General features: G+C 37.6%; 3 protein-coding genes across 6 annotated transcripts in view; 2 read left to right on the forward strand and 1 right to left on the reverse strand.

The window, feature by feature from the left end:
* The window catches only part of LOC100155381 (olfactory receptor 4S2-like), a 348,453-nt gene that overhangs the window by 318,795 nt on the left and 5,083 nt on the right, over positions 1-24,575 (forward strand). The window contains exons 3-4 of one of the 4 annotated variants that reach the window (XM_084969328.1): positions 19,879-19,950; positions 23,449-23,477. The exons of 2 other annotated variants lie outside the window; for them this stretch is intronic. In XM_084969328.1, the coding sequence (XP_084825454.1) occupies positions 23,471-23,477 (7 nt within the window). In that variant the 5' untranslated portion in view covers positions 19,879-19,950; positions 23,449-23,470. Of the gene's footprint in view, positions 1-19,874; positions 19,951-23,448; positions 23,478-24,575 lie in introns of all 4 variants that reach the window. One more of the 4 variants, XM_084969327.1, reaches the window with a different exon arrangement.
* On the reverse strand, positions 657-1,604 carry LOC100154563 (olfactory receptor 11H12-like). Its single transcript, XM_001927208.4, has one exon. It carries the CDS (start codon positions 1,602-1,604, stop codon positions 657-659), a length of 948 nt encoding a protein of 315 aa, XP_001927243.4.
* LOC100155779 (olfactory receptor 4Q3-like) lies at positions 10,688-11,635 on the forward strand. Its single transcript, XM_001927198.3, has one exon. The coding sequence runs from the start codon at positions 10,688-10,690 to the stop codon at positions 11,633-11,635; it is 948 nt and encodes a 315-aa protein (XP_001927233.1).

Genomic DNA, 24,575 nt, shown 5'->3' on the forward strand with positions numbered 1-24,575 from the left:
TTGCTAAGCAAACAACCAAAATGACAAAATTATAATTTTATTGATGGATGACAGAACTATTAATGTAAATTATCATGTAAAAGGAATTTTTTAAATTAAATGTTTTTTTTTATCCTTTATTTTTAAATTAATTTTTGCTTTTTAAGGCTGCACCTGTTGCATATGGAAGTTCTGGGGCTAGGGGTCAAATTGGAGCTGCACCTGGCAGCCTGCACCACAGCCACAGCAATGTAGGATCCAAGCTGTGTCTGCAACCTACACCACAGCTCATGGCCACACCATATTCTTAACTGACTGAGCAAAGGCAGGGATTGAACCTGTATACTCTTAGGTACTAGTCAAGTTCATAACCCACTGAGCCACAGTGGGAACACCAAGATAGTTTTTAATCACTGATAAATGAACTATTTGAACAACATCCAAATGGGTACATTTCTTATTTAATATGCAGTGTAAGTGCCAAAGAGGAACCCCACACTTCCATTTATCTATATAATTTCAGCACTTTATAAGTGACACCATAGATTCTTAATTTCATAGGCTGATATAAATTAATATCACTAGACCCATATTTGAAGATTTGGATAATGATACAATTCAGGTTGGTTTTCATCAGACTCTACTGACCTGATCATAGAGGGGTCATCTAATATGTCTTAGAATATACTGAAGCTCCCCAGAACTTTCCTCAGGGCCGCCTTTATCTCCTTATTCCGGAAACTATAGATGAAGGGATTGAAGAGTGGGGTCACCATAGCATAGAACAAAGTTGCAACTTTCTGCATTGCAGCAGAATGTCCGAGTCCTGGGCTCACATATATGACCATCAGAGATCCATAGAACAGTGATACCACAGCCAAATGAGACCCGCAAGTGGAGAAGGCCTTATGTCTCCCAGTGGCTGAAGGCATCCGTAACACAGCTGTTAGGACAAGGGTATAGGACCCAAGGATGAAGAGAAAGTTACCAATGATAACTAAAGAGCTTAGAGTGTAACAAAGCAGTTGAGTTGCTGGGGCAGAGACACACGCCAGTGCAAATAGTGGTCCTGGGTCACACACAACATGGTCAATAATGTTTGATCCACAGAAGGACATCTGAGAGATGAGAACAATGGGGATCAGGAACCACAGAAACCCACAAGCCCAGCAGGTCATGACCAGTTTGGTACAGAGATGCCCAGTCATGAGATTAGGGTAGTGCAAGGGACGGCAGATAGCGAGGTACCGATCAAAGGCCATGACAGCCAAAAGTAAGCTTTCACTTGTTCCCAAAGAAAAAAAGAAATAAAATTGGAGGAAACATCCAACAAAGGAGATGGTCTTTTTGTCTGAGAGGAAGTTGATTAACATCTTGGGTGTTGTAGACGAGACATACCAGATTTCTAGAAAGGAGAAATTCCCCAGGAACATATACATGGGGATGTGGAGTCGCCGGTCACAGCATAACGCACAAACAATGGCCCCATTGCCTGTTATGGTCAGAGCATATGTTGTAAGGAGAAGTGAGAAGAGGAGGATCTGAATCTTCCACTCACAAGAAAAACCTAGGAGTATAAATTCTCTTACAAAAGCAAAGCTGGAATCTGGCTCAGAGACGTTCATGGGGTCGATCACCTGCAAGGTCAAGAGACACGTATTTATCAGTTAGGACTAGTTTCAAATGTGTTGCTGTTAAGAATGACGAGAAGGCTCATTTTTCAAGAGCGTCCTCATTTAGGAAGAGAATGTAGTCTACTTGCTCTTGGCTATATACTCTGTGTTCTGGGCATAGTAGGCAGCTGGCTGCACAGAAAGAAACTTTTGCCTGCTTCTGTATCTCTCCCTTACAATGACACAACTAGAGAAATTTATTTTATTTCCTTTTTTTGGCACTTTAATTTTTTGAAATTTTTTATTATGATGGATTTACAATGTTCTATCAATTTCTGCTATGTAGCACAGTGACCCAGTTATTCTATATATATATATATATTCATATTCTTTTTGTCTATCCTCCATCATGTTTTTTGTAGAAATATATATATATAGAATATATATATATTTGTAGTGTTTCTTGTAGAAATATATATATATTCTGAATATATATATATTCTCTATATATATATTCTTTTTCTCTATCCTCCATCATGTTTCTATACAGCAGGATCTCATTGCCCATCCACTCCAAATGCAGCAGTTTTCATTTACAAATGCTAGACTCCCAATGCAACCCACTACCTCCCCCTCCCCACTGGCAAACACAAGTCTGTCCTACATTTTGTAAGCTTGTTATTTTGGGGGGACTGAGATGATCTGTGATAGTTTCTGAATAGCATATAACACAGAGTTAACACTTAATGTATACTATTTTCTAATCCTAATCCCATTCTATGGTGAAATAGACTTGGTAGAGAGTTTTATGACTTACATTATATACTACTTATCATTCAAATATGAAAAAAATGGACATATGTCACAGTAAATTGGTAGTAATCATTTCAAAGCCAATATCTGCATTTCTTGTTGCTGTTAGATTAAGCATCATAAAACTGTAATACCACAATTTTACTTACCAACATTGACTTTAAATATTGTAATGTTGTAGTGTTTCTTGTAGAAAAGAATAGCTTTATGTTTTCACTAAATATTTTATTTAAACAGAAGTTTGCAAAAAAAAATAATAAACAAAAAAACAAAAAACAACCAACCAAACAAAAAAATAAAAAAACCTAGGTATGGGATTTTATTTTTTGAAGTACTTTTTTCCCACAAAATTTTGGTATTGATTTTCTTTATATGCTACTTTAAAGTAAAAAATTTTTCCAAGCTGAGAGAAGTCAAATGCTTTCTTTTGCCATAAGTAAACTTCCTTCATCCTACATTCTTATAGAAAAGATGCCAGGGACCTGAGTTATCTGAAAAATTTTGTGTGTAGTAATATGCAAGGATATGAGTCCTAAAAGTTGTGAGAGCTCATATTTTGGGCACAAACACAAAATTTTAAAAAGGAATTTTTTCCCATCTATTCTCCACACTAGAGATTTGAGAGGTTTTTAATAATGATTTTGTGGAAGCTTGTTTGTGCTTCTTTTAGTTATATGAATCCTTTTAAAACTGCTCAAGTTCAGGAGAATTTATAAATCAACATAAAGCAATTATGAAATGAAAAGAGATTAGCATAGAGCTGTCTCTGCTGTGCTAGAAATATAGAGCTTTCATGGTTTTGATATTAACCAAATCTCTAAGGATCTGTTTAATAAATCTTATCCTTCCATCTCCAGCTGGACAAAGACATTATTGCAACACAAAAATTAAGATTGCACTTTTATTATCACAGGTTCTCCTGGGACTTGGCCTCTGTAGCATTAGGAATGTCCTCTTCCAAGCCAATGTTTTTTTAAAAAGTTAAACTATTGCACATTCCCTGAGGAATCAGTAAAGAGCAGTAACAACTTTTCTGGGGCAACTTTTCTCTTGCCCAACTGAAATACGGATTCCAAGAAGTTTCCAGAAGACACAGTTTGAGGAGCATTAGGAGACAACTTATCACCAAAAGTTCTGATATGAAGTTTAGGAGCATTTCAAATATACTGAGTATATTGAATGTATAAGTGATTAAATTTAAAATATAGTCGCATAGATTATAGGATACAGAAGTGCTGTGCAGAGAGGTCATTAAGGCAAATGTTGAGGTATAGATAGTGTAGGACCTTGATGATAAAAACTTGGAGAATTTAGAAATGAGATTTATAAAGGCAGCATGGTAGAATTCTTTAGATTTGAGAGAAAAGAGCAAGAAGTCTCAGTATTTGAGTTGACTGACTGAAACACGTCAGATGAACATGTGATGGCCCAACTGATGTCCCGTGAGACAAGTATTTGCTTTCATTGAATAGTGTCCCTTTCATTTTTACCTCAAGGAGTTTGGAGTCTACATATTAGGAGTAAAACACCCAGGTGGGAATGCATGCTCATATCATATAGTGTAACATGATGTGAGGAGATCAGGAATCTATGCCTTGGAACACTGTTCGGTGAACCACAGACTCACAAGTACGTGCTTAGCTGCTTTATATGTGTTTTTCTTGTCTCCCTGTTCTGATTCCCAGAATATGCAAAAGTTATCACTCTTAACATAGAGGTTCCCAAGAGATGTCCAGGGTGAGTTATTTTCATGCTTCTTGTTCTGGCCAAAACCAAGACCAGGAAAACTTCACCCAAGGGATTCCTTCCAGTGATGAATAAATATCAGGCTGAGGGAAAGTTCTCCCACTACCTCCACCTAACAATGGATATTATCTCAAGCATATATCAGAAGATAAGGGTAGAAACGTAATCTGGTCTTAGACAAATTTGTGTATAGTAAGTTATCTCATATTCTCGGTGACTCTCTAAATAATTTTAAAATACTTCTATGTATGTGTTTCATGCATGCCCACTCTGTTTGGAGTTGAGTACGGCTTGTTCAGCTTCTGACCTTTAAAGAGATAAATCATGGGTTTTTCTGCTCCTATGCTATTCCTACTAGGATTTCTGTGGTCTCTAACAACAGTGTACATACCACACATAATGCTGTACCTCAGAGATGCTCTAAGTCTGCTTTGGGAGGTCATGGTTCTTTGACAAGTACTTGATTATTAGAAACTATTATGGCTTAATGGTTCTTCCCATTTAAGAAGATAAAGAATGTTATTATCAGAGAGAGTTATGAATACTAAGATAACTTTTAGCGTAGACATAGAAGTAAAAAATTATATATCCAGTGGGCAGTGATACAAGACTCAGTTACATAGGATTAATAGGATTTAATAGGATTAAATCTCATTAACCTGAGAAAACAGGAAGGCAGCTTTAGGTAGTGGAAGGAACTTGGACATCTCTCTGCATAATTCATCTGGTGTCTATCTCAGGCAATCTATTAAATTCTCTGAGTTTATACTTGTAAATTATAAATGTTGATAATCTCACAGTTTTAGGATTCTAAATTAAAAAATTAATGGAAGGACATTGCATCGAGAACAGGAAGAAAAATGCATTGCTATATTTTAATATTCCAAGAAGAGTGACTCAACTTGTTTCTTTTCCTTAGGTTTTCAAGTTTACTAATCCCAAAGTTATCTCTACCTCCTTTTGTGAAAATGTACCCTGAGTTACAGAGTTCCAAAGGTACTTTGAAAGACTGTGTTATTTCCTCTGTCAGTCTTCTCAAAATATTAATCCCCTCCTGGATAAAAGTAGAAGTGAAAGGTGAAAAAGTTGTTAAGCTCATGGAAAGCAAGAAGCAAGCAAGCCTGATACTTTTCTTGCACCTGCATCCTACAGGGTTATTAAGCATCTCATTATTAATTTGGAGAGAATGTAAGGAGTGGCATTTTAAAGAAGGTTGATTCTTTTTCTTTTACCTCAGAAAGTGGTTGGCTGTTCTCTAAGACTGCTGCCAATAAGCTTTGCAGACTTTAGGACTGTAAGTGCATTTTCATCAATTGGGAAAGGAAGTAAAATGTACACTGAGTACCAGAAACCTGTTAAGTTCTTTATGTATATTTTCTGACTAGACAACAAGTCTATTAGATTGAGTGTTCTGTTTTTACAGATGATGAAATGGAAACAAAAATGAAATTTAGGAGTACTCATCGTGGCGCAGTGGAGAAGAATTCAGCTGGGAACCATGAGTTTGTAGGTTCCATCCCTGGCCTCACTCAGCAGGTTAAGGATGCGGTGTTGTTGTGAGCTGTGGTATAGGTCGCAGATGTGGCTCAGATCTGGTATTACTGTTGCTGTGGCTGTGGAGTAGCCTGGCAGCTACAGTTCCCATTAGACCCCTAGCCTGGGAACTTCCATATGCCGATGGTGCGGCCCTAAAAAGAAAAAAGACATGAAATTTAGCTCAAGATCACAAGGTAAACAAGTAATGGAGTTCAGACCTGATCTAATTTAAAAGTCCATGGTTATTCTACTATTATCCCAAGTATGGGATTAAATTCATAAAGTAATATAATTAGTCTACCAATATTATGAAATATTTACAATTTCAAAATTGATGAAAGAGTATGATTATTTATGGGTAAATTGTTCCCTAGCAATAATAATTATAATTATTATTTTGCCTGCATCTGTGCATATGGAAGTTCTGGGGCCAGAGGTTAAACTTGTACCTCCACAGTCACTTGAGCCACTGCAGTCAGATCCTTGACCCCTTGTGCCACAGTGGGAACTCCAGAAAACTAAGTATTAAAAACTAATTCTGGGAAGATTTATCTTGACTACTATGAAGTTTCAGGGTAAATATCAAACTCTCCAAGTTTATCAGGGGACATAAGTCTATTGGGTTGCAATATCAGAATATTTTCTTAGAAATTAAAAATATCACTGGTGGAGGATATGTTTATTTGTAAGTTGTGAGACTGTTATGACATGTTCCCATTTTCCAGCAAATGTGTGATTCCTCCAAATTTCTTTAAGAAATTCTTTCTTTCCATGCTTTATCTGTTTTTCTGAGTTCTCTGTATAAGGGGAAGGGAAGCTAGTGCTCATGAGGAGGTAATGGTTTTCATTAGTCACCTGCTTTCTTTGGCACCACCATTGCAATTTCAAAGGATAAAGGCAGATGCAAGACCCCAAAGTAAAACACATCCAAGGGAAATCAATAAAAGGGGAAGAGAGATTTGTAATTATCTTTCTACCACTCAGCTTGAGAGGAATTCTCAGTTTACTTAAGGATGACTCTAAATATCATAATTCTATTTAGAAATGAATAACTGGTGATCTCAGAAGTTTTAACTTCATGTTCAGTCAGTACTAACAGTCAAACACATCCTTTGCTTACACATGCTTGTTGCTTACTCTGGTCTTAGAAAGGAAATGGCTTTTTAATAAGTTAAGTGTGCTAGACTTTTAAGAAAAAGAAAGAAAGAAACTTCTAGCTCACGTCATTTATATGTAAGAATCCACGTTCAGGTATTCAGAATGAACCCTTGGATAAATCAGAAGGGTTCAGTCATTTTGGTTTAGAAAGAGTGGTATGTTTCTCTCCATTTTATAACAAGTTGGAATAGTATACAAACATGCATTTTATTTTTTGCAAAACTTTTGTAATACTTAATTTGAACTTAAACTTGCTGTACTGGCTTGATCAGATGAGTTGGCATTACTTCTGCATATGTAGCATTATTGAAAATGTAAAATTATGTGTTCAATCAAATTGCATTGATTTCTGAAACAAATTGAATGTAATTAAAAAATTAAATAAATTGTTCAATAAATTGAATTTATTTAATTGAATTTATTTCTGAAGATATTTTTGTTATCAGCAGTAGTTGTGATGCTCTGTAATATGTCATCTTACGTACAATTTCTAATAACCTTTGTAAACTTTAATTAGTAAAAAATTTGGGCTATCGAGACAATTTTTAATAAAATAGGATGCAAACATACCGATTAGCAGGCATAGTTTTAATTTGCCTCCTATTTTTACATATTATAGAATGGCTGTCAGATAACAGTTTGATAGGGTGTTTAGCTGCCTGTAGACCATGTTAAGGTGTGTGATTATTTTCGTCTCTTTAAGGAACCAAAGGGATGCGTGTGACTGTAGGCATTCATAAAATGTGTGCTCATTGCTGATCTGCTGAGATGCTTGTGTGTAGAAATTCTCAAGTATCCATCTCCTATTTTTCCTTGGTTAATACTTGTAATTAATATAAGTGGTTGAGACTCTTCTAAATACACTGGTGGTAAGGAAAGACAAATGTCTATGTGAGCGAATGACTATGTTCTTACTGAGTGAGAGCAGAGAAGAGTCATTTGTTTTAAAACCTAAATGTCAGGTTGTGCCAGGATGTGAAATAAAATGATGAAAGACAAAACGTGGGATGAAACAGAAAGCTGTAGACATTTGAAGGAAAGTGAACTTTGCCTTAATTTACAGTAACTGCATTATTTTTTTCTGAATACATTTTATTTGGGGTTAATTTTGCAGCTCTGTTCATTGAAAACCTAAAAATGGTGGAATGTCAGCTATTCTACTAAGAAATATTTGTTAAGGTAAAATTGATTTGGTAACTTTTTATCTGGAGTAAGAATTTAACGAGTGACCTATTATTTTTTAGCGAGAAGCCATAGATTTGGGTGTTCTTTTTTTTTTAATGATTTTAATTTTTTCCATTATAGTTGGTTTACAGTGTTCTGTCAATTTCCTACTGTATGGCAAAGTGACACAGTCACAAATATATATATATATATTCTTTTTCTCACTTGATCTTCCATCATGTTCCATCGCAAGTGACTAGATACAGTTTCCTGTGGTATACAGCAGGATCTCATTGTTTATCCCTCCAAATGCAATAGTTTGCATCAATTAACCCCTGACTCCCAGTCCATCCCACTCCCCCCCGCCCCTTGGAAACCAGAAGTCTGTTTTCCAGGTAGAGTTGAGTATTCTTGAGAGCAGTGACTCTAATAAATGTGCATGTCTTTGAGAATACTGTTTTATAACATTAAAAGATTATACTTCACAGTAACAGTTTATAAAAAAATGTTGAATTACTACTGACAGCAGCTTTGTTTTCTAGATAAGATCCATCCATAGTCTTGAAGCATCATCAAGACTCAGGTGTCATATTAGGGCTCTAGATAACACCTTGAAGGATCATCAAGACTCAGGTGTCATATTAGGGCTCTAGATAACACCTTGAAGGAAGTATTTCTGCTTCTATAGCTTCCAGTGATAACTTGGCATTTCTCATTCCATTTAGCCCCCTCAGGAAGCATGCCTGAGATAGATACCATGGAGAATTGTTTTACTCAGGTACAGACTGATGATGGAAAATTGGTAGCATGTGTAAAGTCAAATTCATGAATCCAAAGTAAGTGAGAGGGCAGGTTGTGTTACGCAATAAAGTCTGTTTCCGAGCCTTTAGAGCCCAAGGTCAGTTTTCTAGAAAGGACTGAGATTCAGGAGCCTGGGGAATCCCAGGGCTCATTAGGCTGAATGGTGGCGTGAGGACATAAAAGCCTCAGACACAGCTAGAGCCCTAGGGACAGATCTTTCTAACCCTTGCAGCCAGCCCTCAATTAGGGCTGGACTTAAAAGGACGCATTTTGGGCACAGACAGGGCAACCCTGATGTGAGAATTTCTCATTTTTCTGGCCTGAGATATGGAGACAGGACTGGTGGAATGAATAGCAGGGTAGCATGTTCCTTCTTTGAACCCACATAGCTCCTGACAAGGCAATGATGTAAGTTTCTCAGCGCTCCACTTTCCGCCCTTGCACCTCTTTCTATTTCTGAAACCATTTTTTTAAATGCCTTCATACTCTTTTTCTCCGTATACTGACATCATTTTTAAATTTAAGAAATTATTTGAATTTTGTTTTTCTTAGTTTATACTCTTAGAAGCATTACAGAGCAATGAAATTCCCATGGTGGCGGGGACATTGGTTCCCTGCTTAGAAAAACTAGAGAATAACCACTCAGGAGTCCATAAATAGCCTGTGTAGATTTAAAGAGCTTGATTCTGTCCTCTTCTCTCCAGGTTGCACTGGATCTTTCCATAAAGATTTTAACTTCTTAGTATGCATTTTCCATTCCTTTGGCTGAGTTTTGACAAATTCAAAACATTTTCATTGACATTTGAAAATTCTTAGGTTATTCTTAGGATGTGAAGCAAGATATACTAAGTAGGGTCTGATCCTATAGCGAGTAATGTGATAACAGACCTGGCACTTCTGCAGGTTGCTTCCTAGGTCCCAGCAGGGCTTTGGTGTGGGAAACTATGTTGTGATGGAAGGTGGTTTAAGGGGTGGTCATTCCTTCAGGCTGATGGGTATAGTGCCCATTTCCTTCCTCACAGAATAGTCACAGGCTGAATTTCTTATTGTGATCAGAGGCTTCAGAAATATAGAAATTGGGAATGTTTCTACCAAACATGGAATTTTATAACACTGAAATTGAACTTGCCATATTTGGCATTATATTTTCATATTATCTGAAGGCAAAACATTTCTCGAGTCAGTAAGAAAATTCAAGAATAACCATAATCCAGTGTGTACCTTAATTATAACTCATGGGAGTTCCCGTTGTTACTCAACATGTTAAGAACCTGACTATTATCCACGAGGATGAAGATTTATTCCCTGGCCATGCTCAGTGCTTTAAGGAACCAGCATTGCCACAAGATGCGGCATGGGTTGGATCTGGTGTTGCTGTATTTGTTTAGTCTGGCAGCTGCAGTTCTGATTTGACCCCTAACCTTGGAACTTCCAAATGACATTATGTGACCCTAAAAAGGCAAACGAACAAGATAATTATAACTCAAATAACTAAGACGCAGTGTTGCCTACTTTTGTCTTATGAAATTTTGAAGATTTTGATATCACTATTAATCAAATCCTTTTATACTCATCTCCTAGAAACTACTCCCAAACACTTATTGCACTGAAGTTCCCCAGTGTTAAATATTACTTTAGAGAGGTAGATGATAGGGTAGGGCTTAAAAGATGCAAACTGGTTCTTGTTCTAGCTACACAGGAATGTTCATTTCATACTTTATAGAACATGCTTAAGTTTGTCTCAGCTTGGAAGATAATTCTATAAACACCAGACTCAATCTTGATAACTCATTTTTTTTTCATCTTTTGTCTAATTTGAAATGCTCCTGTTCCAATTTAATTCTTCTTTCTCTAGGTCACTTGGTATCCTTGACTTGATGAGAAAAGAAAATGATTCTAAGGTGACAGAATTTGTGCTTCTGGGCCTATCATCCTCCTGGGAGCTGCAGCTCTTTCTCTTCTTAATATTTGTGTTGTTGTACATGGTTATTGTCCTGGGAAATGTCTTGATAATGTTAACAGTGTGGACTGATGCTTACCTGCTGCAATTGCCTATGTACTTTTTTTTGGGCCACCTGTCCTTCCTTGACCTATGCCTGAGCTGTGTTACTGTGCCCAAGATGTTAGGGGATTTCCTACAGGAGGGCAAGGTCATCTCTTTTTCGGGATGCCTGGCCCAGATCTACTTCTTGCACTTTCTGGGAGCCAGTGAGATGCTTCTGCTGACAGTCATGGCCTATGACAGGTATGTTGCCATAGGTAATCCCTTGCACTACCTGACAGTCATGAACCATCAGCTATGTGTTCAGTTGGTTTTTGCCTGCTGGTGTGGAGGTTTCATCCACTCTATAACACAGGTCACACTGGTCATTCAGCTGCCCTTCTGTGGCCCCAATGAACTGGACAACTTCTACTGTGATGTCCCACAGGTCATCAAGCTAGCCTGCGTGGACACCTATGTGATAGAGGTGCTGATGGTCTCGAACAGTGGTCTGCTCTCTCTCATCTGCTTCTTGGTCTTGCTCTTCTCTTATGCTGTCATCTTGATCACCCTGAGAACTCGCTTCCGCCAGGGCCGGAGCAAGGCACTCTCTACCTGTGCCTCCCACCTAACAGTGGTCAGCCTGATCTTTGTGCCATGTGTATTCATCTACCTGAGGCCTTTCTGCAGCTTCTCCGTGGATAAAGTGTTCTCCGTCTTCTACACAGTGATCACACCTATGTTGAACCCCCTCATCTATACACTCAGAAATGCTGATGTGAAGACAGCCATGAAGAAGCTGAGAAAAAAACATGTGACTTCCTGCTGCCATGTCAAAGAATGAACAGGAGGAGGTGATTTAGAAAACGTACTTTCTTGGGACACTTGACTCATTTGGTACCTGAATACATGGAAGAAAACCACTTGGGTGAATTTAGTATATGGAAAAGAAGACAGCATACAAATTATAATGCATTGCTCTTGATTATAGTTGGCAGGCACAGGTGGCTTTCTTATGTATTAAATATGAAGCAGAGAACTCAGGAGTGTTCAGTGGCCCACAAGTAATAACAGAAATTAATTGAGGAGTAGAGTCAAGAAGATACTTTACTAATCAGTTCTTCTAGGCTTTTGTTTATAAGTTGTCTTCCTTTTTCAATTCACTTAACTTTTGATAGAAGATATTACATCTCTTGTTGTGTCCTGTTCCTCTAGGGTTTAATAATTCCTGGTGTCTGGAAGTCCCTTCTATCCTTCTGAGGTCTCATCAGAATATTTTCTGAGGCAGAGTGGATCCATTTTGTCCTGTCCCTAAGAAAGCCTGAAAATCACTAACTACCCAGCATATTAGTGTTCACACAGGAACTGTGTTGTGTATTGTGCCAAATTTTAGGAATGCAGTTCAGTAACTCACTTGAAGTGACATAGGCTCTTAACAGAGTTTATGTGTGAGAGAAATGAAGCCTGGAGATGCTGGGGTGATGGAAGCTCTCAGTATTCTGCTGAAGAGGCTTCTCTTAAAGAGGCATTCCATTTCACCTCAATTTTTTCCCTTCCGTCTTTCCCTTCTTTCTTTTTTTGCTTTTTAGGACCACACCTGTGGCACAGGGTCGTTCCCAGGCCAGGGGTCAAATTGGAGCAACAGCTGCCGGCCTACACCACAGCCGCAGCAGTACAGGATCCCCAGCTACATCTTCGACCTATACCACACCTCGACGCAACACTGGATTCTTAACCCACTGAACAAGGCCAGGGGTCAAATCTGAATCCTCATGGATACTAGTCAGTTCATTACTGCTGCGGCCCAATGGGAACTCCACTTCAGGTTTTTCTCTGAGTTGCATTAAAGTGGGGAGTGAGTTAATAAGCTGGCTGTTTAAGTGATCATAATGTTTAAGACCTCTGAACTCTAAAGGCAAAGAGGGAGAAAGAAATGAGCTGTGATTTTCAGCACTCACCTACCTGGTTTCTGCCCTTAAAGGACTTACAGTTATTATGGCTGAGGCCCCAAAGTGCTTTGAATAGTAGGTAATATTAATCAAATTTATATTTACTAATGAACTCAGAATTACTAAGTGATCTTGCCGAAGATCAATTAGAAAAAGTGTAATTATCCAAAAAAGCTAGAAAGTTTAGATAATTCAGTCTAAGTCCATAGTTTTTTCTCTCCCAGAAAGAGTATTGATCCAATTATATGGACTAACTGCTTTATTTCAACCATACTTGTATAGGATCTTGAAATCCAGGAAATCCCTAAAAATATTCACTTAAACATTTATATTTATCTATCTCTGACATGTCTCTTTGCAACTTTTTATGCTGATGGAAAATTATTTACTAAATAATAAAATGATGATGGACTCAGGAATATTTATATATTTGCTCACTTTACTTACTAATCAATTGCTTTGGAGAGGCTTTTCTGACTACTTAGCTGAGAAACATACTTAAGGGGAAAGATGTCTGAAATTCTACCTGATTGCTAGATTGACTGGACAGTTTGCAATACCCCACATCATGTAGGGGCTTTTTTTGAGATAACGAGAGGATTTTCATTTTTATGCTGGGAATTAGTGACTTTATATTTAAGAAACTGTTTGTATGTAATGTATGTGTGTATGTATGTATATATGTATGTATGTGTGTCTAGAGAAGGATTTCTCAAATATCAGGAACAAAGCTCCCACTTGGGTCATTTCTTAATAGGATAAGTGACATCCTGGGTACAGATCACACCCTCCTCTTTCCCTTTCGCTCTGCAATATTTCTACAGAGATATGCTGTATATTATAAATATACGGAGAGCAAATGGGGTAAACTGCCAGTCAGAGTAGCGTGTGGGTTGACCAGAAGGTTTAAGCACTGCTGAGGCACATTGTAGGGATATGCAACCCCAGGCTTTCTTTTTGTGTCAGCTGTCTGCAATGTCCCCATTTAATTTTTTCTTTTTCTTTCTTTCTTTTTCTTTTTCTTTTTTTTATTTCTTTTTTAGGGCCATACCTGTGATACATATAAGTTCCCAGGTTAGGGGTCAAATTGGAGCTTCAGCTGCTGGCCCACACAGCCCCAGCCACAGAAATGGGGGATCTGAGCTGTGTCTGTGACCTACACCACAGCTCTTGGCAGTGCCCAATTCTTAACTGAGTGAGGTCAAGGATTGAACTTGCATCCTCATGCATACTAATAGGGCTTGTTACCCGCTGAGCCACAATGGGAACTCCCTCCTTTTTCTAATGTTCCTCTTTCATAGCAAAATTTAGGGTCTTGGGAAATCATTTTTAAATGTCCTATTGATAGCTGGGATTGGTAGCATGATATTCCAAAAAGCAAGATATTGCCTTTTATGTTTTTAATTCTCTAATACTTGCTTAATCAATTATCTATAGTAAAATTTTCATTAATAAGCTTATAACATTTCTGTTTTTCAGGTTGTATATAATTGATAATACCTACGAAGGTCATAGTTTAAATGCCCTGAGCTCACTTCCAGGGCCTGCTTAAGCCTCTTTTTTGTGTGAATGAAAAATATTTCCTGCCATATCAGTAAATAGAGGATGTTGCAGGCATCAAGCCATCATATTACAGCTGCCCCGATATTGAGCCCTGAGGGTGCTCAGGAGGGGGGCAGGATGTCCCCCATATAGTAGTCAGCTGCTAAAACCACCCCTGGACAGTGAACCCTGAGGATGCTCAGGGTGAGAAAGCACAGGATACTAACCCTGATTATATAGAGAATTGAGGTGCATATCCAAGGAATGAGTTCAGTGAGCCTAGACTTTTGCATCTTCCCATAAATAGATAAGCACTAATTTCTTTAACTTGACATGTCTGGTTTTATTTAATTAACACTGTAATCTCTTGATGTTCCAGAAACTCGTAATTATCCTTACTTCTTCAGAGCAGTCATCAGGGTGATCTGAGAGTCCTGTCTCCTGGCCTATAAATCCTCAGGAAGTTGGCCGAATAAAACATAACTCTCAACTTTATCGGTGCATTTTTCTTCCAGTGGATTTTGGGGTCTATCTTTCTGAGGTTGGACCACACCACTGTGTGTTCACCTTTGGGCTGAGGGGCACTGTGTGCAAAGTGTGTGTCCAGAGCCTGGGTGGCTGGGCTGCAGATTCCACATTCATACATGAGACACCTCTTGTGTTGGGATTTGGAACCAGACAAGGTGATCTGGAGACTGAGGGCCAAAGCTTACTCTTTCTACACTGCCATGTCTGGTGGGTTTTTAATTTGATTTTAAATTTGAAACTAGCCTTCCAGTCATTATAAGAACATGGGAATATTATTTTCTGAGTATGAGAACACTTCAATCATTTAGTTTGTTACTTTGATTTATAGCTTTTAGACATGGCACATGGCCCTTTGTACCTTGCTCTGCGTCCCACAGATATTTGGAGTGGGTCTGCACCTTCTTCTTTCAGGCTCTTGGGGTCCTTTGAGGTACTAAAATAAGTGAAAGGGGTCAGAGAGAAGTCTGATTCGTAAAATCACTGGGATTATTGACTTCACATTTCCAGAGTACCGGGAACTAAGGCTGCACTTTGATAGCCTGGCTCTAAACTCTACATTGTGAATGAGCCAATAAGAGTAAGGGAAATAATAGTAAGGACATAGTAAGGAAGCCACTAGTAGTCAGGAAAATCAGAGTTTTATTTGTAGTTGCAGGGTTAGTGGTCCAAGATAGTAATACCGAGTACCACCCTCCCCTTTCCCTTGTCTCAACTCTGAGCAAATTGTGCAGAACTGTATAGAAACGGCCCATTTTATTAGCTAATTTTTTTTTTAACCAAGTAGCCTTCAATGTAATTTTTCAGAGAGTCACTTAGTGGGGATTTTTAGACAAAGAAGTTTTTCCCATTGCCAAATTACTGCCTCTTAGCACCCTATAAACGAGGAAGTGTAATTGGTGAGAAGTTAGCCACCAATATTGCCATCACAACACTTCCTCCTTATCTGGGGAAAACATTTCCTGGGAGATGTTCCCTTTATAAATAACTCCTAGTGAATTTTTGATTTTTTAAAAATATTTATTTATTCCCCTGTCATTTACAAATTCACTATTAATTTATCATCCATCCATTCATTCATTTAACAGCTATTTGCTGAGCACCTATTATGTGCTTGGAAATGTGGTGGATGTTTTGTTAGGTAGGAGTTCCCTTGGTATCAACAGATCATCCAAGTATCTAATTATAAAGTCTCTTGATATCCACCAGGGAAGGTGAATCACAACATAAGACAATGCATGAGCCCAGTAATTGGGGAAGCAAAGCTGAGAGGTCAGAAGTGTGGACACTGGTCTCTGACATCCTCATCACAGTCCAGCTCCAGTGTAGCAGAGGACAAGCGGCTTAACCTCTCAAGATCTCTTTTTACAAGGACAACAGTAATATCTGCCTTACAAGGTTCTCAGGAAAACTAAACAAAACAATACCTATCAAGCTTTAACAAGTGTGTCTCCATATGATCAGAACTCAATAAATACTGACTGGTTATGTTACCAGTATTGCTAACTGTTGTGTTAAAAGGGAAATAAAGGCTGAAAGAAGATTGTACAATTGTTTGATCTTAGAGAGCCACAAGACAGAAAGATGAATTAGAGCTTTTGACCCCAGACCCCTACCAAATGCAAATAATACCCCTGATAACACCTTCATTCATGCGACAAATAGCGCTGACAAGAAATTTCATGTTATGTGATAAAAGAGATGACATTTTCACTGTTTTAAAAAATGTTGTGGTTAACAGCATACTTTTAAGACTTTTATACGATGTTTTTTTTTTAATTAATTTAATTTTTCTTTTGGGACCGTACCTGTGGCAGATGGGAAGTTCCCAGGCAAGGGGTCAAATCAGAGTTGCAGCTGCTGGCCTACACCACAGCCATAGCAACATGGTATCCAAGCCATGTCTCTGCCCTACACCATGGCTCACAGCAATGCCGGATCCTTAACTGGCTGAGTGTGGTCAGGGATAGAACCCACATCCTCATGGATACTAGTTGGGTTCTTAACCTGCTGTGCTACAAGGTGAATTCCCTACTTTAAATATTTTATTAAAACTTTAGAGTCGGTGTTCCCGTCACGGCAGAGTGGAAACGAATCCAACTAGGAATCATGAGGTTGCAGGTTCAACGCCTGGCCTTGCTCACTGGATTAAGAATTTGGCATTGCTGTGACCTGTGGTGAAGGTTACAGACACGGCTGAATCCTGCATTGCTGTGGCTGTGGTGTAGGCCAGCAGCTGTAGCTCCCATTGGGCCCCTAGTCTGTGAATCTCTATATGACACAGGTATGGCCCTAAAAAGCAAAAAGCAAAAGAAAAAGTTAAAAAAAAATTTAGAGTAGTCTTATGTTTAAGGAATAGTTACAAAAGTAGTTCAGTTTCTGTATACCTCACATAATTTCCCCTATTGTTAACTTCTTACATTACTTTGGTACATTTCTCACAACTAATGAACCAACACTGATAGTTATTATTAACTGAAGTCCATATTTTATTTATATTTCAATAGTTTTCCCTTGACGAATAGGCATGGGCAAGTTATTCCTTTTTTATTATCATGATAGTTATTGATTTATTGTCCTTATTGCCCTTTATGTTCTCATAAAGAACTACCAGTATCTAAATTTCATTGTAGATTTTAGAGGAAATGTTAATGTGTATAATATAAATATGGTGCAGTCTGGATCTGATCTCTTTAGTGAATAGCTCTTCAACTTTCTATCTTTACCCATCTATTCCTCTCCTCTTTTCAAGTCTATAGTTTACCATCTGCAGGTTCAATCTGGCACTTGATTCTCGTTCAAACAGTATCATAGGAATCTGTAGGAGTATGGGGTATTCACGGCGATAAGAAAATCTAGGAGTTCTCATATTATTGACTTTGCTTCAGTACCACTCTAAATTTTGGACCCAGGTCTAGTGGCTCAGTGTCTTCTCAGACCAAGTCTCGTTCCTGTCCCCACTTACTGTCTCACCCCAGTCCCATTGTATAAACCTCTGAACTAGTTTCCTCTTTATGCCTCTGAGCATGTTGCTTCCTCTGCTGGAATAACTGATTCACATTTTGCCTTCAACCCTTAGATGGAGAGTTTTATCTTCTTGGAATTAAAATCTGACCCTGTCCTCATAGAGTTTAATTAACTGATCCTTATATGAATTTTCATACCATGCTATACTTATCTTTAGTCAGCATAACACATTTATTAAAATTTCTTCTCACTTATTGGGCTACCTTATTATTCAGCAGTGGTCTTTGAATCTAGAGTATCCAGTATAGTGACCAGCCAAGAACAAATGCTCTATAAATGTGTTTTTTTTGAGATGTAATTTACATATACCAGTGTGTGAGTTTAAGGGGTACAATGTGTTGATTTGATACATTTATATATTGCAATATGATTGCCACCATATTTTTAGCCATTAACTCTATCATGTCAGGCAATTATCACTTCTCTCTTTTTTTTTTTTTTAATCTTTTCTAGGGCCGCTCCTGCGGCATATGGAGATTCCCAGGCTAGGGGTCTAATCAGAGTTGTAGCCACTGGCCTATGCCAGAGCCACAGCAACGAGGTATCTGAGCCACGTCTGCAATTACAACCACAGCTCATGGAAATGCCAGATCCTTAACCCACTGAGCGAGGCCAGGGATCGAACCCGTAACCTCATGGTTCCTAGTTGGATTCGCTAACCAGAGAGCCACGACGGGAACTCTTATCATTTCTTTTTTAAGGTAAGAACACTTAAGATCTAGTTTTTTAACAACTTGAAAGTGTATGATACAGTATTGTTGATAATAATGACTGTGCTATGCATTACCTCTCCAGGACTTGATCATTTCTAGTTGCAAGTTTGTATCCTTTAACAACAGCTTCCCAGTTCCCCCTCCCCCAACCCCCTTGGATCCATCATTCTACTCTCTGTTTCTATGAGTTCAGCTTTTTCAGATGTCACACCTAAGTGATATTATGCAGTATTTGTCTTTCTCTGGATAAATGTTTTGGAAGGAAGGGAAGAACAGAACAAGAAAGAGAGAGAGAAGCATGTGACACAGTCCTTTATCTCCAAAGGAATTTGAGTGGAGAACCAGTAAGAAAAGGATTGCTACAGTTAGTCTACATACCCATTTATTAATACTCTAGACACTCATAGAAAAATGAAATATTGCCAAAAACAAGAAACATTTTTTTGCTGCAGTGTGATAAGCCTTTTTGCCTCAGAAAAATCAATAACCAAGCTACATGGATTATCGTTATTTGGATTATTATATTTTTTCCATTTCTTAGTGGTTGTGCCATTCTAACACATGGAACCTTAGGCTTGATTTGAAAGTTCACATCATAATTCGGAGATACATTTTATATTGATTTCAGAGAAATAATCCTCAACTCTAGTCAAATCCCTGACCAAAATTACTTAGAAACCCATTGATGTACCAACAAGACTGAGGGAGCATCTTCACAGTGGCACTAAATTAATCTTTTTGCTTGTTCGCTTGAACATCAACAAATTTTAAAATGAAGTAAAACCTTCTAATAGTTTCCTGAAAAAATATGTATTTTCTGCCCATTATAGTGACATTGAACATCACCCTCTCTCTTTCCTTGCCCCAGGTTTGAGTAAATTGTGTAAAACTATGGAAACAGCCTGCATACTTATCAACTAGTTGCTTACTGAATAGCCTTCAATTTGGTTTTATAAGGAGTCACTTATAAACTCTCCAGCTGCTACCCATCAATTCCCCAAGGGTTGGAATGAGGCATAAAGATTGCTGATGGTTTCTCTCTGGGCAGCCAGGAGCAGAGAAAGAAGTTCCTACAGACTAATCAGAAACCGTGGTATGAATATAAATTCATGAAATCCTGTCTTTGAGGAAGAGAGAGAGAGTGAGGGTGAGAGAGAGATAGGGAAAGAGAGAGAAGGATTTAATATATGAACAAACTCAGGACCTCTTCTTAGGCTGAGGTGTAATCCTGTCTATGAAATGTAGTACATAGATAAGAGAAGCATCACTGTACAGATCTCCGGTTTTTAGTGCGAATAGCTAGATATAGATCATTTTTCTGTCTCAGAAAGGTCTATGGATGGAAGAATACTTCAGATGGTCTAAATCCATATCGTGGGACCACACTCAAGAAGACAGCCAGAGTAAGTTTTCCACCTGGATTGACGAGTTGACAACTGATGAAAGAGGCGAGGGCAATTTTATTGATGCAAATCACTTTCAAGAATGGAGAGAAATCTTTAAATTCTACACCCACTTTGCATTATCTGTTCTAGTAATGCTATTAAGTAATTAGGAAATCATTTGTTACAGTTTAAAGTGTGTATCAATATTATTTCAATGAGAATTGAGTCCTACCTGTACCACTAACAGTGAAACCTAGATAATTCAATTTCCTTTCTGCACTTCATTTGTTTCAATAATGGTTAAATACGTGGAATAAAGTCAAGTGATCTCTAAGATCCTTTATACCTATATATGTATAGGACGTTACATAAATCTATACGATTTTAAGGATATTACTCTGAAAATGAATGTCTTTGGGTCAGGAATAGCGTTTTATTCACCTCTTTATATTCGCAGCACCATAGCAGACACAGAGAATGTGCTCAACAAATATTTATTGACAGGAAAAATAAATACTGGTGCTGTGAGAAATACAGAAATACATGTAGAGTCTACATTGTGTTGCATTAACTCATTTGCAGATTTTTTTGCAAGACTTGCTCAGACACTTGCACAAAGAGTTAGCTGGGGGATGGAGCTTACTGTTAGAAAAGAGATCCAAAATGTCTGATCTCTGTCCTTGGCAAATAGCTCACAGGAGAAACTAAAATTAGAAACTAATACTAATTTTTTTTCCAGAAAATTTCAAGGAGCTGCAGTCTTGCTATTTGTTCTATCTAAAATAATTTTGATGGGCTCATGGAGTTAAACAAAGGAGTAACCTTGTTTCTTGAACAGCATAGGTCCCATAATAACTGGTATCTATTCTTTGGCATCATCATGGAGAGGCCAAATTTGACCTAAGAACTTGGAAGGACCTAAGAGTCTCTTTTCTATAGAGTTCATATGTCTGATACTGATGCTCCTGAAATTCCACTACCAAAACAATCTTGGATTAGATTTGCAGATCATTTATTGCTTTTATGTCCGTTACTAATTTGATCCTCCCCTCAAGTGGCATTATTCTCTCACAGAGGAGGACTGAAGTTAATAGAAGTGAGGAAAATTGCATTAAGATCACACACTGTAAGAAGCAGAGTTGTAGTTCAAGACTAGTTGTTCTATCTGTGTGCTCTTTCTCCCAGTGAATATAGTAGAAAGATCTTGAGTCTTAGAGTGGGGTTAATTTTATGGGCTGCCAAAGTGGATCTAAGACAAAGTTGAGATAGTCACCATTCAGGAAGGATAGTGCAGCTGCCAAAGCATCCTTGGTTATCCTTGCCTTAACTCCTGAAGAAAGCCATGCAAGGGCATAGTCTATACTGTTACTACTCTATTCAAAAAATATACTTGAGAGGGTAGGTGTCAGAAGTAGATGCCTTTTCTAAGATTTTGATAAGTTTGAAAATGCATATAAATGGGAATGAGGAGATAAACATGGTAAGGAACTCAGTGTCCTAAGATGACTCCTGTGCAGTCTTCTATCCCTCCAGAATGTTCTCCAGTCACTAAGATGGGTAATGCCAATTAAATATTCACTCACAGTGTGCTGGGCACATAAGTGCTTTGTATGGAATTCACATGTAATCTTTACAACACTTACACGGTATGTACTAATCTCCTTTTGCACGTGATGAAACAGCCAAAGGGAAGTTCAGTAATTTTCCTGAAGTCATGGTGTTAGCAAGTAGTAGAGCTAGAATCTGAACCGAGCAAGCTGGGTTTCAGGCTTCTTTTTTTAACAAGTGCTCTTTACCACCTCCCATTCCTGCTGCCCTCCTGCCCTGAGAGTGATCTTTCTTTATAATCCTCTGAGTCATCCAAGGTAAATTTCATCTCCTCAGCTTCACTGACAAGACTCTTCATGATTTGAGAAACTTCCTTTTTGACCTTCTTTCCCGAGACTTCTCTTCTTGGATTCTGTGCTAAATCTCATCAAACTCCCTGACATTCCCCATAGAGAATGCTAGGATGATATGCACCCCTTATCTTCCTATATCCTATTTACTCTTCCCTTCTTGCCTCGTCCACTTTTCTGTGCCTACACCCTGCAATCTGCTTCAGCTTTAGGAACTCAACTTCCAAAATTCCACTCAGTGATGACCTTCCTTGGAAAGATGTCCTTGACTCTCCTGGACTTCCTTACCCTCATCTCAGAGAAAAGTGATTCTAAGTTTAGGAAGTGACTTCCTCTAATTGACTGTCAGTTTATGGCAAATGAAACAATGCCTGTATTAATGATCAGTATCACATCACTTGTTACTACATTCTCACTGTAAATTGAGCAAATTTGGGCACAAATTGTGTATGATATTGCCACTTGCCAACAGTCATCTTTGTCTCTAAATACTAGATATAATTTAAAAAAAAACCACATTCTTAATGATTAGCAGAAAGGAATATCTGACTATTGAAGAAAGCTTAAGATCTTCAAATGAGAAGGAAGATATGGTAACTTTGATGCTATCAGCCCCAGTAGTATTCATATTGGTTAAGGAAAAAAAATTGAGATCCTATTGCTAGGTTTGAATACCAACTCTGCCAGTCAAGGGCTGTATGACCTTGAGCAATTATTTCTCTCTCTGTTTCCTCATCTCTGAAGTGGGCATAATGGTAATAGCCTACCTCATCTATGAGAATTAGATGAGAACAGCACCTGGGACATAGTAAGTACAATATAAGTGTTTTCTCCTATTACCTAAATATTTTCCTATCCCTTATGCTTTTACCAAATGGTGATAACTGAGTATAGTTTGGCTTTACTGTTATAGTGACATAGAATATTCAAAGATTTAAGGACATAGAGCATACTTTCCTATTAAAGGGGACTTAGTACCATAAGAGCAATTGCTTATTTAAATGCAATGCTTTTTCATAAGAAGTTTATCTACTAATAATCCATGTCATCATCATTATTGGCCAACTGTCTATCAATATTTCTTTCTATTGTTCATTCTGTCTTTCATCATTTATTTATGAGTGTGGGTATTTTGTGAGTTCTAGAATCAGAATACCACAATGCAAATATCAGCCCCTTCACTGACTGTTATATTGGAAAAATTACCTAAACTCTTCAAAGTTAGGTGCTTTGTAAAATGAGGACAAAAATTATAATGCTGTTGTGAGGACAAAATGAGGTAAGATATGATAAGATTTAGTATACAATCCTGAACATAGAAAAGTGCTTAATAAATGTTAGTAACTATTGATAGTATCTCTACCATGAAAATGAGCAGATGCTATAGTTTATTATCTCAGGAATAAAGTTATGTATGACTTTAATATTTTCTAGTTATTTATATACATTTTATATAATAGCTAACTAGATCAAATTATAAATTCTACTTACTAGAGAGATCTCACTTCATAGAATTAAATTATGTAAAAACTTCATAAATACAAAAATGTTACACAGATCTCTTTTATTCCTTTAATAGCTTTGTGAGGTAAATAACTTTGTCATCCATCTTTTATAGATGAGAAAATCAAGATTCAGAGATGATAAGTAAGTAGATTTACCTAAAGTTACTAATCAGTGAGTAAATAAATTTATTCATTTATTTACTCAATGAATTTTATTACATTTATAGTTGAACAATGATCATCCCAACCCAATTTTATAGCATTTCCATCCCAAATCCCCAGCTCATTCCCCCTATCCCTGGAGGGTGCCCAAATTTAAATCATTTTGTTCAGCTCTGAGCAGTATTCTTTCTACTACCCATGAAAAAATGAGGTGCTTTTATTAAGGATGGAGAATAGCTAGTAATTTGCATGATTCTGAAAAGCCAATTTTATTATTAGAATCTTTAGATTTAGCTCATAATTCCTCTCTTTCAAGATTTCTTCCCTGATTTTTCTTTTTGGATTCATGCACAGCATGTTGAAGTTCCCGGGCCAAGGATGGAACTGCTGCCACTGCTGTAACCAGAGCTACAGCAGTGATAACTGCCAGATCCTTAACCCACTGAACCATAAGTGAGCTCCTTTCCCTGATTGTTTTTATCCAGTTATTTTTCTGTATGCCTTAAGCACTCCTGAATGTAATCTATAAAACAATTGTGTATAATTGTAAAAGACACTTTTTAATTATCATTTTTGGCGTTACCTGTATGGGAACTTTTATTCCCAATTATTACCTATAATTACAAGGGCAGAGAGTTATCTGGGGCTTCTTCAAGGTGAAAAGATAGAGGATGATAGAGACTTTAATAATATTTAAAATTTTCAACTCCTTGGAGCAACATGGGACAAAGTATTCCTCTTTGTAGTTTGACCATGTCTTCTGGATTCCTTATTAGCAAGCAAAGTTGAATTTTCACATGGAGGTCAAGGATTTGGACTCAAATTCCTCCAATGCTGATTTATAAGCATAGGCTGCTGGTAAGCAGAGGGCCACTATATATGTCATTTTCAGTCACTAAAAATGACTTAATTTTTTATTGTATTGAAACTTCCAACCTAATTTAGAAACTAGAAACTTGATCTTTCTCACTTGATTAAGTAGAACATTATTCCTCTAAATTTGATCTGTATAAATTATATTAAAAAGATTCATCTAGGAATTTTAGCCACCAGATCTCAGATTCTTACTTCTTGCTTA

This window comes from Sus scrofa, chromosome 7, assembly GCF_054392235.1.
Source record: "Sus scrofa isolate SSC_HxYL_T2T_F1_AM1 chromosome 7, Sscrofa_HxYL_maternal_Yorkshire_Landrace_v2.0, whole genome shotgun sequence".
NCBI lineage: Eukaryota > Metazoa > Chordata > Mammalia > Artiodactyla > Suidae > Sus > Sus scrofa.